The sequence below is a fragment of the Pleuronectes platessa genome, chromosome 13 (assembly GCF_947347685.1).
Source record: "Pleuronectes platessa chromosome 13, fPlePla1.1, whole genome shotgun sequence".
Taxonomy (NCBI): domain Eukaryota; kingdom Metazoa; phylum Chordata; class Actinopteri; order Pleuronectiformes; family Pleuronectidae; genus Pleuronectes; species Pleuronectes platessa.
The window spans coordinates 1,258,666-1,278,059 of record NC_070638.1 but is presented as its reverse complement, the minus strand read 5'-3'; the positions used below and the strand labels follow the sequence as shown (position 1 = coordinate 1,278,059).

Sequence of the window (19,394 nt, the reverse complement as noted above, 5' to 3'; positions counted from 1 at the left end):
AGTCAGTCTCAGCTGTCAATCATCACGTCTGTTTTTATATCATCAAATAACTGATTCAAACCAAACTGATCAGAAACTTTTGAACAAACATCAGAGAGATGAGAACGAGCTGAAATGACAGAAACATCTTTGAAAAACATTTATTTAATGTTTACTTTAATTTGTTTGTTTGGTCCATGTCCCGTCTGCTAACATGGAGGAGGAGGGGCTTATGACCTATAATGCAGGCGGCCACCAGGGGGCGAATGGGACGCATTAGTTTCACCTTTGGGAGCTGTCATGTCGTCCATCTTTATTTCCAGTTATTGTTTTAATCCCCGCTGCCCAGACTGACTCCAGATGACATCATCGGTGGCAGCGTTTGAATCCGGGACATCTGTGGCTTCACTTCAGGACATGAGGAGGACGTGGAGACACGTTGTCCCTGGTAGAGACCTGCAACCAGCAGCAGGTCTCATGTCCACACTCAGACGCTCTGCCGTGTGTCCGCATGCAAACAAACACACGTTTCGATTTCACGCCTCCAGCTGTCAACTCCATCCTCTTCCTCTGACATCATTCAAGCTGCCATTTTCCATTTATTTATTTATTTATCTCTCTTTCCTGTCCCTCAGCCGAGGATCCACTCCGGGCTCCAGTCACATATCAGAGTCTCGGGGCCTCGGGGGTTCGTGTCTCAGCAGCTGGAGCTGGTTGGAGCTGCAGAGGTCGTTGGTTTGTCGCAGGCTGATTGAAGCCTGAGGAGGAGAGGGAGCTCCGCCGGGCTGGAGGAGGAGCAGGAGGAGGAGGAGGAGGAGGAGGAGCAGGAGGAGGAGGAGGGTGTGGGGGTGTCTGCACAGTGAAGAGTGGGTTTGTTTTGCCCTGAGGCTGAATGTATCAGTGTGATGTATATTTCTGATAGCAACGTGATAATGTGATCATGCAGCCGTACCACTGAGTCTCATACATTCTTCTCCATACGTTCCATCAGCAGATCAGATCAGTGAAGCTGAGAGGAGAAGCTCAGACGCTCCCCCTGGTGGACACAGCTCCACTCGGTTAAAGCTTCACGTGTATCCACATTCAAACACACTGAAGTTATGACAGAGGTAGTTTTATTATTTTTCTATAACCACCATAGACTGTAAATGAAGATGGACGACATGGCAGGTCCCAGAGGTGGAGCCAAAGCAAATCCTTATTGCCCCCTGGTGGCTGGCTGCGGAACAGGTCACAAACCTCCTCCATGTTAGCAGAGGGGACGTGGACCAAACCAAAATAATCAAAGTAGACGTTAAATAAATGTTTGTCAAAGATGGTTCCTGTCATTTTAGATCGTTCTTATCAGTGTTTATGTTTCTGATCAGTTTGGTTTTAATTAGTTACTTTTATGATATAAAAAGAGACGTCATGATTGACAGCTGAGACTGACCCCATGAGGAAATAAAAACAAAAGCCTTCAGATAATTCAGACGAGACGTGAAAGAGTAGCGAGGGGAGCAGATTGATTTATTGGGAGACGTCACACGTCTGTTTGCTTTCAGCAAGAAGTCGATTCCGACCCAAACGGAGTCAGACTCCTTATTCTGAAAACCAGCAGACACTTTGACCGTCCAGCTGAGCCGCACAAAGACTGCTAATGGCACTGTGTGTGTGTGTGTGTGTGTGTGTGTGTGTGTGTGTGTGTGTGTGTGTGTGTGTGTGTGGGGACAGGGGGTTACAAGTGTGCAGACACAGCGCTCGCACAGGGAGCCCATTTCCAAATGTCAAGTGTTTGTGAAATAAATGTCAACCAGCTCAGGGATGGGAAATCAAATGGCTCCTTAGCGCCGGCTGCAGCCGATACAACGCACATGAGAAAAGAACCGGCTGTCAGGGAGCTGAGGAGAGAAGGAGGAAAATATCCCTCATCGATTTCCTCTAACTCCCTAGTGTCTGAAAACAAGCCTTACAGTCCACGGGCGGCCGTGAGGAGTCTGTGTGAAGCAGCTGGAGGAGACGCTCTGGAATCGACGCTCTGTCAGACGACCGGCCTCGCTCTCTGAATGTCAGCAGGGTCAATGGGAGACGCTGGGAGACACTGGGAGACCAGTATGACGGCTCTGTGGCTCAAATAATCTGCCTCTATTCAGTTTTCAGAGAATCTCAGCAGCGTCTGTTTTTTAAAAGCTCTGTGTGTTGGGAACATGAGACTCAGTAACCCAGACCCCAGAACAAAGTGTGAATCCTTCCCACTGAAGGAAAGAAAGGGTCAATAAATGCATGGATTATTTTTAAGGATCCTTTTGAGACGAGCGCTGCTGGAAACACAGAGACAGTGAATGTTCAGTGAAATCTGAGTAGAAGAGTCTGGAGGCACAATGAGCACATCGTGGTTCAAACCTCTCTCTCCCATCTGGACTCAAACTACTTCAGCTGCGTCAGGTTGGAATTGTTGTGCAGTGCCTTTCATTTTAAACACTGTGTGTGTGTGTGTGTGGTGAGAGGTTTGAGCTCTGAGAACAAAAGGTTGTCGGTTCGTTTCTGTCGGATGTGAAAAGTGCAGCTTCACCTGTGTCACTGCCGAGGAGCCGCTCTCCATCAGGCGCCTGAGAAGAGCAGCAGCGTTTACATCCAGGTGAGACGGGGGCAAGCCGACCTGAGATCAGATCTTCTGCAGCGAGGAAAGTTTCAGTCTGACAGAAAGTGACTGCAGATTTAGTGAATAGCTACAATCCTGCAGAGCAACCTGTTCTGTTCATTAGGCTTCTTATACCATAGATATATATATAAAGGCTAGATGTCTCAGCCAACCGAGTCGAACGTCCACACATGGCGGCCATCTTGGATCCAGGCTGCTCGCTCACCCATAACATTGTGTTGTAGTGGTACGTACTTTTTAAATAAACATAACTTGCTCAATTTTCAAACGATTTTTAAGCGGTTTGGTTTGTTATAAACGTCAGAGATGTAGTTATGACACTGCATAAAAAATTGAATAATGTTGTAAAATAGGTACAGATTTCCCTTTACAAATATACATCAAGAATTATTTTATTTAATACCACTACCACTACCAACACAATGTTATGGGTGAGCGAGCAGCCTAGATCCAAGATGGCCGCCATGTGCGGACGTTCAGTTTCCGTTGGCCGGCAACACAGACGAGTCATCTAGCCTTTACATATATATCTATGGCTTATACTTCTACAACTGTAGCTACAGCGTCTTTTGTCAGAACTACAAGAAATGACAGAAACCATCATTGTCCATGTCTCAGCTGCTAACATGGAGGAGGCTGGGTTGTATGACAAGAATAGGGAACCAAAATCTACTGGTTCCTTCACGGTCGATTCCTACAGGACTGAATCACAACGCAGATTTCAGTTTCTGAGCTTTGTACTGAAATAGTTCTTCTAACAGCCTCATCACCACGTGTGTCTCCTAACCACCCAGAGTTAGCCTGCAGCTAGCTAGTAGCTTCCTCGAGCTCCAGTCAACACAACCGCTTAATGCCTGAAGCTAAACGGTCAAGAGGATTCTGACAATGGGACGTGCAGCACATGTTTGAGAACAGGTCAAAGTTCATGAAGCGCCTGGAGACACACAGAGACATGTGAAAGCAGACACAACCCTTTTCATCACCTATACTCCAGCCAACCACCAGGGGGCGGGCCAGATGTTTTCTGCTTCTTTTCCAATGGTGGTTTCACTAACTCAGGAAGTCAGGGCCTGTGTGAGGAGATGAAACCACTTCCTCCATAGTCCCTGGTTTATAACAACAAACAGCTCAGACAGTCCGTTCTGCTCATGGTCTTTAAATCGTGGGCGAACCTTCACCTCCACCGTGATGAGGTGGAGCGTTGCACCGGAGAAGAGGTGAACATCTGTGCATCAACTGACGACTGAACACCAGAACCTACTGCAGGGATTTGACCCTTTGCTTACCCGCTGAAGACAAAGGTCAGATGTCAGTAGGCGTCAGTGGGCGTCTTTGTCCAGTGTGACAGGTGCCTTCAGTCACTGACTTGAACCCTGGTAGGTGAGGAGCCTATTCAGCCGATAGGATCCTCAACCAACAAGAAACCATATTGAGCAGGTCTCTGGGATCAGTGATCGACCCGCTCATCCAAACCACTCAGCTCCTCCAGCCTCCGTCACAGCTGATCTGAAGTCAGTCGGACACTGAGGATGTTTCACCGCAGGTCAAACTCCAGCAGTCACTTCTTCTCATGTCCACAGGCGTCCATCTTCCTCCCACACAAACCTCTGAAGAGCAAACCAGGGCTTTCACCTCCACTGCTGTGGAGAGGAGTGTGTGAACGTGTTTGTGTAGAGATGGATTGCATCTGATGTGTGTGTTTGCTGAACAACACACAATCGTCTATCCCCTCTCATGTGAAGTAAACATTCAGATCGACTGCAGCCAAACAAGTTATTTATATAGAGCAGTGAACTGTTGCTCCAGGAGTCAGAGTTTCCTTCATGATCGAGTACAGTTTTGATTTTCTCATTTCATTAAGCTCTTCATCAGAAGGATGAAGGTTTATTGGACAATAATGGAAAAGGTCTGTCGCTACAGAAAACACTCTCAAGCTAACACGTCAAGTATCAGGGATGTCACCCGTTAGCTTGTGTGCTCACGTTGGACATCGGGTCCAGAGCCATCGTGGTGTTTTGAAACCAGGACCCAGCATCCAGTGCTTTATCGTCTATTTGACCAACAGATTCTGAGTGAGAGGTCCAGAGACCAACGAGTGGGAGCTGGACAAACTGGAACCAGTTGACCGTCTCCTCCAGCTTCACTATAAGCCTGTGTGCAGCTGTGACACGTCCCTGCATTACAGTAATTACACAAACAGGATCTTTTTTATCTCCGTTTTGATTTAATTCTTTTTTCCAGGCAGTGTTGCTGATTGGCTGCCGTCTGTCCCTCTGTGGGTTCAAAGCCTTTAATCACCTCTAAGTCCACTGGACGGCCCAGCAAACGTCCTTAAGAGATTAAAAAGCACAACCAGCAACTTTCCCACGCCGGCTCTGGAGATATATTTACTCAGGTTCTGGATAATTACCATCTGCTGGACAGTTTTGGTTTCGGTCCAGATCTCATTGACGACGTATTCTCCTGCGTCATGAACACATCATGAGATCAGATGATTTAACAGGAGTGGCCTCAAGGAAGGAAGGAAGGAAGGAAGGAAGGAAGTCCTTGACCAATCGACACGTGCTACAGGATTGAAGCTGCAGCTTGAACACTAAAGTGGAGATCAAGAGCTTTTTAGGAATCTCTCATGTGAGGTGCATAAAAAATATCTTATATCAAATGTCTAAATCAAAAGGTTAAAAGAAAACTAGTTAAAAAATCAATAGTATATGAAGATGAGCAATGTTTCATTTCCCATCGTGTTGACTGGGATGTGAAATCCCCGATCTTTTGTTGCCAGGTTATGAATTTAACATCTGACATCTATGCTACACACTTTGTGTAGACGATGCAGTTTTGAGTGTAACTTGAACAGCGGGTCTGTGATGACACCACAGGAGCAGGATGGAGCAAAGTTATGTTATTTTATTAAGTTTGAAGAATCAGTTGCTTCCACTGTGTTGAGGAGATAATGAGTGAATATTAATTTTTCTGTGAACTGTCCCTTTAATCAGTCACTACACTGTGAGCCTGGCTGTTGAGCTCTATTTGAAAAGGATGATCAAATATTTACACAAAATAAATATGAAATGATAAAATCCATCAATATGAAACTCATGTTTACATCAGTATTGATATAAGAGAGCAGGTGTTGGTTAACGTTCTGATTCAAACTGAAGTAAATCACTGTTTGCTATAATTAGCAGTTTGCTAATTCCCCCTGGCATATGCTGAACACAAACACACACTCACACACACTCACACACACACTCTCACACTCTCACACTTCCGCGTTGTGTGTCGCCGTAAAGCAGGAAGCAGTGTAGTAACGTGTGGCAGTCCACGGTCCTGCTGCGGTTCACCTCCAGGTACGTTCACCTCTCTCTCCCCGGGTTCGAGTCCCTGCCCGCTGGGGTCTCCGCCGCGGCGTCCCCCCCCCCCTCGCTGAGACGCTAGCTCCGGATGCTAACCCCGCGGACAGTGGCCGTGTAGCGGGTCGGGCGGCGGGTCGGTGTGAGGCGGGCAGCCGGAGCCTGGTAGTGAGGTTCGTGTGAGGGGAAGCGGGTCGTGTGGGCTCACGAGCGGCTGCTTTGTGTCACAGGAGCCGGGGGTTCGATGCTGGGAGAAGCTACATGGAGGCTAAGTGACTGAGTGAGCCCGGAGCAGAGACACCGCAGCGCCGCATAGCAGCAGGATGCCAGCCGGTAAGACCCGTGTGTGTGTGTGTCCGTCTGTGTCTTTGTGTGTGTTTGTGTATGTGTGTGTCTGTGTACACAATATACACGCCCTTACACTTTAGTGTGTACGTGTTGTGTTTAAGGTCACTTTCCTCTCACGTCATCAGCCAAGTTACACATAAGAAAGTGCAGTGATGAGTTCACGGTCAGTGCTGCAGCGCAGGATTCCGCAGTGTCTCTGTCACCTGTGGAGCCTCGGTCACACTGGGTGTGTGTCGTGCTGCGTTCCAGGACCCTCGGAGGTTCTGGACTCCGACGCGTGGCCGTTCATACAGGAACCAATCAGAGGAGGGAAACGACGCCATGACTCATTGTGTTTAACTTTTATACCTGGAAACACATTCCAATACACACACACTGTCACACCATCTCACAAACGAGGAGACCTGAGTCCAGCAGAGGGTCTACTGAGCAGGTGGCTACTGGGACCAGTAGGATGAGGAGTCAGTGGCCCCCTCCCAGAGGATCAACCAGGAGGTCCCTCTCCAGACGGACTGGTTCTGTTACTGGAGCGGTAACTGGTGCGGGAGCCTGCTCATGTGTCTGGATGGTTGTTTCCTTCGGAGGCTGCATGTGAAGTCCAGCAGGTGGATCCTCCCCGGAGCAAACGTATCCCATAATCCATTGCGTTTCAGTCCCGTACAGCCTGCATTCAAACTGAAGACACCAGTCACCTGAGACGCTGTTTGTTTTTTAGTTGAACCACATCAGGTGTGTCGACCTGACTACGTTTACACCTGTGTGTGTGTGTGTGTGTGTGTGTGGGTGTGTGTGTATATCCATCCAATTTCTCTCCCAGTGAACCTTTGAGGGTTGCAGGAGGAGCTGGAGCGGATCCCAGTTAACAAGCTGACATGTCACCAGTACATCACTGGGCCAACACCAGACATTTTAAGACATGAACGCTGGAGAATGTCCGTACAATCGGGGGCTGACTTTCTCTGGAGTTCATCTTTCACACGTGAAGAACAAATGAAACTCTGGAGTATCCTGGAACCTGAGGAGACGTGTTACGTCAGTGAACCAGATAAACTCTCAGAGTCTCAGAGGGAATTTGGACAAGTGGGTCACTTTACCAGAATAAACCAGAAAACATTTTCAGGCCATTTCCTTTTCTTTGTCTTAGAAAAATCCACGATTCCAGTGAGGATTTAAAAAAGGTCATATTTGGTATCGTGACCTGTCTCGGGGACTTCCCTGCTCCTCCATGTGAATCCATGGGAAGCCTGAGGCAGAGCAGCCAGAGCAGCAGCGTTTCAGGACAGAGCCTCAGTGATAACACATGTGACAGCAGTGAGGTCAGATGCAGCATGAACACGTGGAGCTGGGGCGGAGGCGGGCTGCTCAGCGCCCTGCACAGGAAGCAGGAAGTGCCGGCTGGCTGGAGCGGCTTTAATCCAGCGCCCTGAGAGAGATTTGCTCATGGGAAGCTGGGAAGGGAACCAGCTGATCGGTCAGCTGATGCAGTGAGAGGCTGTTTTCATGTTGTTCAATTCTTCAGATGGATTTTGGCTCAACGGAGAGATGAGCTGATCAGGGATGTTTGCTTGTTTATTATGAATAATTAGAAATTAGTCATTTACCTGCTCGTATTCTGATGATTTCGTCTGATAAGGAGGAGCGGCATTAGATCAACAACGCTTTCCATAGATTATATATAGTATTACAAACTCCAGGAAACGTTTCAGTTATGAGCCAACTAACTACATTATATGTATTGAAGAAAATCCCACTGCAGTAAATGTTTTCACATTAAAGTTGATAAATCCTCCGTGTCAGGTTCCCCTCTGACCAGGGATCTGTTTTCTGTCTGGTGCAGGTGAACTGAGTCAAACCTTAAATGATCCGATATTTTTGGGTGAGTGCGTGGATGTGTGTGTCTGTGTGTGTCTGTGTGTGTGTCTGTGGGATGTCATGTCTGACAGCGTGTCTATTTTGGGAAAGGTGGACTTTGAGCGCCCTCGCCTTCCTTCTCCTGCAGCAGCTGCTCTGGCAGGTGACCAGCTGCTGTTTACCCAAAACCCAGTAGGCTACTGGGACCAGTAGGATGAGGAGTCTGAGTCTGTGGCCCCCTCCCAGAGAGGTCCCTCTCCAGACGGACTGGTTGTGTTACTGGTTGTGTTACTGGTGCAGGAGCCTGCTCATGTGTCTGCATGTTGGTGTTTGGCTTCAGGCAACGTCTGCAGCTTCAAGGCCTCTGGATCCCTGCAGGCCTCCAGTCGGCTCTGTAATTACTCCCAGTGGTAAACTGCTGATTACATTAGTGGTAATGTGACGCCTTCAACATCGATCCCTGATGGGCCAGTGCGACAGAATGAGGCTGTGTGTGTGTCTCTGTGTGTGTGTCTGTGTGTGTGTGTGTGTGTGTAGTGACGTGGACAAACAGTGGTTGTGGTCTGTGTGCCGATGCTTCTGCTCTCCGTCACCGTTTATGATCAGGATGGAGAAGGATGGAAAAGAAATGTCTCCATCTAAAAATAAGATGTAAACTCACTGCCGGGATGGAGATGATAAGTTCATATCTACTAGTTATGTTTTTGCACAATGCGAGAAAAGTCTACAACCACAATACATCGGTTTGTTTTAAATAACATGCAAAAGATTTAAATTCATATCATAGCCCGACTCACACGGCTTTTTGGACAGATGTTGATTTTAGGTACTAAAAGATTTCTGGTATATCGATGGACGTAAATCTGCATTAAACATGTATGATTCCTGAGATATTGTTATCAAACCCGTATGACAAAGTAATGTAATTGATGCCTGATATTTCACATTAAGCATAAACATTATTATAGACGAATAAAAATAAAAGCCAAATATAAAAATAAATACAACCTGAATTAAGAAAATAAACATTTTATTATGAAAATATAAATGCATAATAAAAATAAACATTATTTCCATTAATATGTCTGTTAAATCAAAAGTTTATGGCAGATTTGAAGGATGAACAGATTATAATTTGGTCCAAGGTCAAAACCACTGTGGCCTTAATTAATCCATTGTGTGTCTTTGTGTTGCTTTGTTGTGATTAATTCATCGTTCCAATCTTTAATGAGTTAGACCAACGTTATATGAATTAGACAAATAAAATAGTATAACATGAATTGCTGTGCCCCCCCCCCCCCCCCCTTCTTTAACGCTCCAGCACCTGAGTACCTGGAGCTTCTCTCTTCACACTTTCCTCCCTCCAGATGGGAATCGCCTCGTTGCCATGGAAGAGCAGATGTTCACATTTCACATGATTTGACACTTCAGGGACGTTTCAACCTGCAGATGATTAATATGATGCTGAAGCTGTGGAGCAAGTTAAATATGAAACAGAAGAGGTTTAACGCTGGATTCTGTGTTTTAGCTTCATTGATTGTTGCTAATTTTGCACGTGAGTGTGTGTTTGTGTGTGTGTGCGCTCCACTTCAGAGCTCTCACTCCTGGGTCTGTTGTGGTCTAGAGGCTCTCATTATCCTGAAAGTGTTAACCACCTCAATTAAGTCATTAAGTAGGACAGACCCGCTGTCGCTGCCGTCACTGACACACAGAACTACAGACTGGATGAGCAGTCACGTGAGCGCAGGGGTAGACGTGCAGAAGAGAACCGCTGGGAGGGAGGAGGCCTGCTGGGAAGTAGTCTTCTTCTGTCCTGGTTGTTGTATGGAGACGTCCAAATGTCCTTGTTCTGTCACTTTTGTTACAAAGTGCTTCAGAAAAGGATAAAACAGGAAAATTGAATAAAAGTTCAAATTCTAAAAAGCTAAATTTGCAGCGAGAGGGAACATTTCAGAAGTAGTTCAGTCACACAGGTCATTGTGCGATGTTTTGTCGTTTAGGTTGTGAGAAGCAGTTTTTCTAATTTTCCTCGTGAAAATATGTAAAACACATCCATCCGTCATCTTCTATCTTTATTTACAAGATGGCAGCGTTCATAGGTCTTCATCGTTCTCTCTGACCTCACCTGCTCTGAGTTACTGTTAAAATCTGATCCCTCACACGTTTACTTCCTTGTTACATCGCTCCTTCTATCCATGTGTGCGCTTTACGTCTACACAACCTTGTGCGTCACCTGCAGCAACATGGTTCCGTGTGTTCGGATCTTCAGAGTCGTGTCCGTTGAGAACTCGGTCTCTTGTGGGAGGGGAGCAGTTTGGATGCAGATGGAATCTAAGTCAATCAAACCCAGTGGGGCTGTGTTGGTTTTCGTATGCTCCGCTTTCTAATTGTGTGTGTGTGTCTGTGTGTGCGCGCTGTCGGCTCCTGTGCTCTTTGTGCGGCTCCTCCCTCTGTTTCCTGCCTGTGATTTGTATGCAGAGTGGAAGATGGTTTGTTCTGCAAAGGAGGATTTGGCCTAAATATAACTTCAAAGGAGACGCGGCTCCCTCTGTCTCCTCCTCCGGCTCTGCAGGACGGGAAGCTTTTATCTTTGTGTGTGTCTGTTGTGTTGTCCTCCGGCCTGTTGTGTGCTCTGATGCGTGTCTCTATCAGCTGCAGACAGGTGGAGGTACAGAGAGGATGCCGAGCAGCGGTAACAGCAGCAGGTGAACGGTTCAGTCGACACCGTCCAAATGGAAACGACTGTGTGTGAGAATGAAACACACCTTCATGTGCAGATTAACCAGCAAGTGTTTGAATGTAAATGAACTGAATATAAGTTACAACGTTTGGTTCCCTGCTAAACTAAAAGAAAAGAAAACTATTCTGCCTTTTGTAGATTAAAGAATCTTTATGTGGACACACAATCATAACCTCCCAGGTGGTGTTGAAACTACAGATCTCTGCAGACCCCTGAGAAGAGGGGGAAGGGAGGAGTGAGCTTCCACCCTGACGCTCTTTCTAATGTTCCACACACAGTTAAACTAACACACTTGTGTGAACCCTCACCTGATTCTATTCACCCTCAGTCAGGCCTGAGACAAAGATCGTAGGATATGTCCTCACAAATGTCTTTTTCCAGAAACGTCCTCATGCTCCAAATCAGGAACTAAACTTAGTCCCCACAAGGAAGAGAAACCACACTCCAAAAACACAGATATTAAATAAAAATAGAACACGTGCTCACTTACACAATCACAGAATAACACACACACACATGGAAATGCTAAATTCCTTCAATCGCTGTCCCTCTCTGTAAATCTGCATAATTACACTCCAATCAGGATGATTAAAACACCTTCCAGCCAACACACACATACACACACACACGTGTCGCCACTCGACTGTACGTGTGTGTTTGTGTGTGTGTGTGTGTGCTTGCAGGGTGTTTAACGTGTTGGCTGCTCACTTCTCTGGAGGAATCGGTACCGAGGTGGTTTCAGTTGTTGGGACTCTGCAGAGCTGCAGTTTGTCCTGCAGCCTTCAGCAGATCCACTGCTGCTGCTGCCGGAGAGGGGAAACACAAACACTGCAAGGTCAGAGAGTCAGTGTGAGAGAGGGGGAGGCAGAGGGAGAGAGGGAGAGGGAGAGAGGGAGAGAGGGTTGAAGCTGAGAGAGGGGGAGAGAGAGTCACTCTGGTCCACCTGGCAGGCCGTCCTACGCTTCACCTCCAACAAGATGGATTCAGAGAACAACGAGTCGGGTAGGGGCCAGCTTTTTAATTTGTAACTCTCCACGACAGTCTAGCCATACCATAATGTGTGTGTCTGTGAGTGTGCGAGTGTGTGAGAGAGAGAGAGAGAGGGGGAGAGGGTAAAGGAGGCTAACAGACTCCAGGTCTGTGTCTCTGTGAACACTCCTGCACAGCGGCGGCCATTGATCTTTTCTATCGAGCTCCACTCATCCCAGGCGTCCAATCAGCCGCCTGCTTTCACCCGACTGAAACACTCGGAGACCAATCGGAGCGAGGTGACGCAGTTTTCATGTTTTTCACCTCAGCTGCGTGGGTGAGGGAGTTTTATTAATGAAGCTGAATATTTAAACCAAGTGCAAATTATTAAACTCCCTAAAAAACAGTGAGAGCATTTTATTATCATTTGAGTTTTGACTGACACCTTCAACCTCCAGTGATCCACCCAGAGACTGTGAATAAAGAGTCAGATAGTGAAGCCAGAACATCTAGATCGCCCTCTGGTGGCTGGCTGCAGAACAGGTCATAAACCCGTCCTCCATGTTAGCAGATGGGACAGGGACCAAACTAAACACTTAAAGTAGATTTTACATAAATGTTAAAATGGTTTCTGTCATTTTCAGGTTTGTTCAAGTGTTTCTGATCAGTTTGGTTGTACTTTGTTATTTGATGATATGAAAACAAGCTGAGGCGTCATGATTGACAGATGAGGCTGACTCCTGATTGGTTGAGAGCTTGTATGGGCGGGACCTTGATAGCACAACTTCATTCATCCACTTCCTGAATCGTAGAAATGTTCACCAGTTGTCAGTCGAGGATAAATAAAGTTTGTAGCTTCAATCTGTACTGGTCGGCCGAGGCCAACAACCACAAAGCAGCGATTCCAGTTAAATATATCAGATATATGTTTTTCTTCTAAACATGGGCATCAGCCCCAGAAATTAATATAAATTGAGTTCTAAACAAAACTCTGAATTGATGGACGACCACCACACGACCAGCGGACTCAGGTCTCTGAAACCAGTCTGATCGACATTCAGACTGGACCTACTGGTGTCCCAGCTCTGTACAGCGCCCCCTACAGGCAGACTGGGCTCCTCTGTGTTCCCAGGTGAATCTGAGCATGAAGGGCTGCGTGTGGGCGTCAGCGGTCGTCCTCGAGCCGCGGGCTGACAGATGTTTGAGTGGCGGCAGCACTGAAGCACCAGAGGTCATCTGTTGTCTTTCATGCTCAATTAAGTCCTTCCTGCCCAGTCTGCTACCTCACTGTCACACACACACACACACACACACACACACACACACACAGGTTTGCTCTTGGACTTGTGAGGCCCCTTGTTGACAAACATGTCCCTTGAATAACGATCTGATCCTGATCTGAACGTTGACCTCGGTTCTTCATGGAGGGTCACGACCTCCAGTGTTCCCACAAAGACACAAACAAATTGACTTGGACGTAAAGACAAGTGCACACACTCTCTCTCTCTCTCTCACACACACACACACAAACACATTGTCACAATAGCTGACCATAAAATATACGGCACACCCACAGTTACAAAACATACACACAAGATGTGACACAAAAGCTGACGCAACACTCAGCTGACTGGGTGGGAGGAAAACGCCTCACACACTCACACACCTAAACACACACTCACACACACACACACACACTTAGATTTACTGAGACTTATGCAAACCCCAATTTATTTTTGTTCAGACATGAGCTCAGTCCTGGCAGACAGAGCCTCCCATGACTTTAACGAGATGTTTTAATCTCAGCTTTTTAATTATGAATATTTGAAATTGCAGATTTACAGGAGAGAATGACGGAAGGTTTAATCAATAACGGCTGACTGCAGCCTCGCCGGGTTATAAAGGGAAATGGATGAACTGATTGGTTTTCATTATTCTGTGTGTGTGTGTGTGTGTGTGTGTGCGTGTGCGTGTGTGGGCGTGCACTCCTGCTTTAATTACCAGAGGTGGTGGTGATGATGCCGGACTTTGAGAAGCGTGATCCGTTCTGCAGTTTGGCTCCACCTCTCTCTCTCTGGTTGAAAATCATATATTAATAGTAAAGTTGTTTATTTCCCTGAGTGATGATGTGAATCAGTTTTCCTCTTTCGTCTTCTGTAAACGTCCCCGGCTCAGTTTCCTGCTCGTGGCCTCAGAGGGACGTCTTTAAAGCCAGAGGCCCGACAGCCTCACAGATGAAATCCAGAAAACCCACGTTCCTGGAATCTGGTGCGTGAGCTGCAGGATTAATTGAGATGCCAATGGTCGAAGTCCTAACGCGATCAGTTTAATTCAGTCTCTGGCAGCTGGAGAAGATTTGATTGCTGATAGAGATTCATTCGGAGGCGGTCCTGGTTAATTGGATTTGCTTGCGCGAGTCTGGTTTTTAAAAGGCTGTTTGTGAAGTGAAGGCCTCGCTGCTCGTAAACCTCCCTGATACTCAAACTGAAAGGCCACTTGTAAACACATCACAGACGTCAGCACCACGTACACGTCAGGTCAGGGAATCTAAACTTTTCCTTCCATAAGAAGATAAGTGATCAAAGCTTTATTGAATCTGGAGTTGGATCAGAAACGTGTTCAGAGCCTCACAGCTGCTCAACTCCTGCACAAACACATCTGATCAAACTTAATAAGGAATCGATCATCCAGCTTTAAAAATCACTGCTCCACTGAATATTGATCGCTGAACCCTTTGTTGTTGTTTTTTTTTAGATTTATGTCACTTGTTTAGTTTCAGTCATGAGATGTTTTTGTGCTTTGATCAGTCATCAGTTGCTATTGCATTTTAAAAATTGATTTTTTGTATGTTTTTGGTGATTCATTTTGGATTTCTAGTCGTAGAAAACAAGCGCTTGAAGAAACACCAGCTTTGGTTTTGAGAACCATGGATGGGCATTTTCATAATGAGGATGAACTGTTCATATTTATCCGCTTATCTTATTTTCTTCTGTTAATCCCTTTTTGTAAGTTATTGGTGGTTAGGGATCAAAGGTCACTGTGATATGGTGCTGTTTATGAGAAAACAAAAAAGTTATGATATTTCATGTGCAAATGGTCAAAGGTCATCTTCCCTGTTAAATATTAATGTAAAATCAAGTATGTGAGTTTTGTAATCCAGTTAATGAGATGTTAATTTGGTTTCGGGCCCGGTGGGACGGCGTGTTAATGTCTCGTGTCGGTAAACATCCTGATTAGTCCAGAGCGTTTCATTGTTATTCCTGCCGAGCTGTGAGGAGACAGACGATGAGGACGTGTCCCCGTCAGACGTCCTCATCAGAGACTCAGTTTCCACTGAGTCTCGTTTCCTTACACGGTCAACAGGAGAAGCAGCAGAGCTCTTTGTCATCACCAGCTCAAACCTCCCTGAGCCCGGTGTCAGAGTGTTAACCACAGAGAATGAACAGTTCATCTTCTGAAGCTCAAATCTCAAATTAAAGCTTTCTTTGATTTCCCCAAAGGTTCAAATACACAGAGATATGACTTAGATTTTAATAATGATATGTTCGTCTATTCAAAGAAGGTTGAATCAAATTGCTACACGGTTGAATTATCTTTATGTAAGGATAAACAAGTAGAGCTCAGAGCACTTGATGTTACAATCCCTTAGTGTGATCAGCATGTCCTGGTCGGGGGCTTGAGACGGACACCCTCCATCTCTGATGTCCAACTTCCAAAAACACAATCTGATCAGAACATTCTTCGTGGAGACACATCAGCAGCAGGTGTCACGAGATGAACATCCAGAGACATGTGACCGAGGACAGACGTCTCTCTCCCACAGTCCGAGGGGACAGCTCAGACGAGACGATATATACACATCCAGCAGCACACAGGGGAGTGAAGCACTGGACCGTGTGATTACCATATACCATACAATTCATGGAGCTTGTAGTGGAGCGACACTGAGCAGTGACACGCCTCCAGCTCTCAGCATCTCAGAGATGGAGACTCAGATTGTCCTGACGCTCAGACCTCTGCAGTCAAATGTGGAAAAACATCAGAACCTATATTTTATCTAGTTGTGTGTTTACAGGATCACAAGTGTTTCCAGGAGTGTAAGATAAAGGATTTGAGTCTTCAGTTTTTGAAAGGCGCAAACATCTGAGGAGAATTCAGCTCCTGGTGAAGAAGACTACAACTCCCATCATCCCTCACTGCTTCACCATCTCATCAAACACTCACTGTGTGTCTTGAGAGCAAAGGCTCAACAGAAAGGAGATGTTCTGGTCTCCAGATGATTTCTGAGATCATCGTCACCAGCTTGTCCCGAGCTCATTGCTGTGCTGCAGTCACAGACCATGAGAAGGAACCTGAGTTGACGTGAGGTAGCCTCAGAGCGTGATGAATGGGGCTTCATGGTCGTTCTGTCACCGAATCACACGAATCCTTGAACACCTCAGGCTGAGAAGGATCCACCCATCGTCTCCTTTGTCCCCAAGAAATGAGACACAGCCTCTGTCTTCTCTTATTGGTTTGATTCAGCGCCCCCTAGTGGCAGAAACGTCCATGCAACACTCAGGAAGCAGAACTGGTCCTCCTTTCACAACATGGTTGCTGGTTCGATCCCTGTCTTTGGGTAGTATGACTCCTTGACACTTTTATTTTGTGCTACAGAGGATTATCTTGCTGTGGAGTTGTTGTGGGTGCAGCCGGGCTGAGCAGATGTTTTTCTAAGCTAACTCGAGTGGTGTTGTGTAAACAGCAGCATATGTCGTGTGTGGACGCTGTGGATCTCTTCCTGCGCTGGCATTTGAACGTCTGCTCAAACTCAGACTGTCTGTCCAAAGAGCAACAGCAGGAAGAAACCCCACTCAGAGATCTGGAGGCAAACCAGTGGGTCTCATTCAGCAGCTTCTGTGTCCTTGAACAAAGCATCAACTCCCAGTTTGTCCCCTGGAGACGATCCGTGTAAAGTAAATAAGATGTGTTTGTGTTTGAGTGGAGACTTTTTCCTCTTGATGCTTTAAACACAGTTTCAGAGGTTTACGTGCTTCTCTGCCCGTGAAATCCTGAAGTCCGGGAATAAATCCAAATCCCAGAGGATCCGTTAAAGCGCTTGAAGATATTTTTGAAATCCTCAAGAGAATAAACATTCAACAAAATGAAAAACGGCCCCATTCACACATTAAGCAATTTGATCCGAGGGAGGAGTCGGCCACTGAAAGGATTACGATTGAGTTTCTGCTCACGAACCTTAAAGCCGTTCATCACAAGCAGCTGCTGCTGGTTATACAGATTGTTATTATTGTTATTGTTCACATTCCGTCTCAGGATGCAGAACCTTAGAAAACCTGTCACACTGGGATTCTTCTCCTTTGTCTTTGGTGGATTCGTGAGCACTGTGGGGAGAAGGGAGGCGGGGTTAGATCCCTCTTCCATAGGGGGGGGGGGGGGGGGGGGGGCATGAGATTGAAGGCTTGGCAGATGGGAAGGAGAAGACGTCTTCTGATGTCTTTCTACTGTCAGTGAAGCGGTGGGCTCGTCCCCGTTGACCTCGATGCTCCTGAGCTGCTCCCATGATATTAACTGTGAATATAAAACAGTTTTCAGACTCTATTTTCCGGGTTTTGAAGTTTACTCATCACATATGAAGAGCACAGCAGGAGATGGTCGGAGCTGGACATGTTCATAACAACAGGAACATGTTCAGGCGAGGGGCGGAGCCTGGTAGGACTGGTTCTTTGATAATCTCAGTTTCTCATTTCCTTTCACTTTATCTTGATGATAATTTCCGTTGACGTTTCAGAATGAACACAAACACACATGATGCATACCTACACACCTAAGATCTACCTCTACCTGCACTCGACAACACAGTGTAGGAGCAGGCTCACTGCAGGACACACACACACACACACACACACACACACACACACACACACACACACACACACACACACACACACACAAAGGTATTCTAATGTTCTTTCTGTGAGTGTTTGTGTTCATCTATGGTCGAGTGGATCACTGCACCAGCAACAGTCATTACAGTGTGTCACTCATACATCTCCACTGAGTGTGTGTCTGTGAGTGTAGAGCTATACATTTAATGAGTGTGTCTGTAGAGATGTGACAGGAAGTGCATGTGTCATATTGTAAAAACTAAGAAACAGTAAAACGATGAAACCCCAGAGGAGAAGAGCAGGAGAGAGAGAGAGGCGTGTAAAACACGTGTTGACAGTTTCCTGTGTGAGATCTTTACACTTGAATGTTGTGAACAGAGAGAAGCCTCCATGCAGCAGTGATCACAGCCCCCCCCCCCCCCCAACCCCCTCCTCCAGACTCTGATGTTTCCTCTGACGTCTGGTTTGTACAACAGCCATTTTAATTAGCGGAGGTCTCGGATCAAGCGGCTGATTATCAGTTATTTTGTGTTGGTTCCCCGAGTGGCGTCACGGTTAATAAGTGGATCTGTGGAGACGCTGCTCTTCACGCTCCGACACTCCAATTATCTTTCCTTCAGCGCCGAGAAGCCTTCTCATCATGTCGGTGTCGCCGGGTCTCCACCACGCACTGACACTTTGTGAGAGCACAACAACACAGCGGGAGATCTGGCCCACGTGGCTCTGTGGCGCCCCCTGGTGGAGCACATTCACCCCTCTGCTGTCCTCAGTCTCCTCAGGGATGGACAGAGGTGTTGAGTTATGGATTTGAAGGTTTAGATGATCTGGTGTCTTCTACCTGTCCTTCACCAATCATCTTTAATAAGGAGGAGATACACGTTCGTATTGAATATGAGACACTGGAAACTGAACTCCATGTTTTTTGTTTCCTCATTTTTCTCAATACCCTCAATACAAGTAAATTTGAATTGTGATATTTGAAGATATTTTCCATGATTGTTGATTTTAAACATGTCCTTGTTATCTGTATTTCCTTGTCATGATTCTAGGTGAGTAGATTTATTAAACATAAACATCTATTTCAATATGATGTGGCCTGCAACATGAATAATAAAGGGGGCGGCTGCTGTCGTGAGGAAGCCTCCACTGAGGTGAATAATAACTTTAGGGGCTAAATTAAAAACTAATGTTTACTGTAGTTTGTTTACCTGAGGACTACAAGAGCCTGCTCAAACGTGATTGGTTGAACTAGATACAGAAAATAAAAGACCTACAAATTCTGCGTATTCTCCAAGACCCGGGAGAAGTGTGTCCATTGAGAAGGACAACTGGTGCCATCAACTAGAACTTGGTCGGCTGCTCGTGTCCTCACATCACTTTAAGAAAACCTTCCAGATACTTATTGATGTTCCTAGTGTGGTAAGACCTTGGGGAGCAGTGTACCCCTCCTCAAGGGGACTACTTCTTCTCAGAAAGTTTTGATCCCACTTCGTTAACCGGGAGACAATGGACACCATGAATCTAGGGATTCTAAGTCCCTATCTGCCTTAACTGTCGGCCTATAGCTTAGCGTTATCTGAAGTTCTCCTGGGAAGTTTTGTGTGTTGGACTCAACTCTGTACCCGTTC

The 19,394-nt window shown here is 46.3% G+C and overlaps 1 protein-coding gene across 4 annotated transcripts in view; it reads left to right on the top strand.

The window, feature by feature from the left end:
- Positions 1-5,845: 5,845 nt before the first annotated feature.
- The window catches only part of efr3a (EFR3 homolog A (S. cerevisiae)), a 59,246-nt gene continuing 45,697 nt past the window's right edge, over positions 5,846-19,394 (top strand). For all 4 annotated transcript variants that reach the window (XR_008341608.1, XR_008341607.1, XR_008341606.1 and 1 more), the window contains exons 1-2: positions 5,846-5,970; positions 6,204-6,306. Coding sequence is in view for 1 of the 4 variants with exons in the window: in XM_053437482.1 (XP_053293457.1) it covers positions 6,297-6,306 (10 nt within the window). In the remaining 3 variants the exon portion in view is untranslated. The remainder of the gene's footprint in view (positions 5,971-6,203; positions 6,307-19,394) is intronic.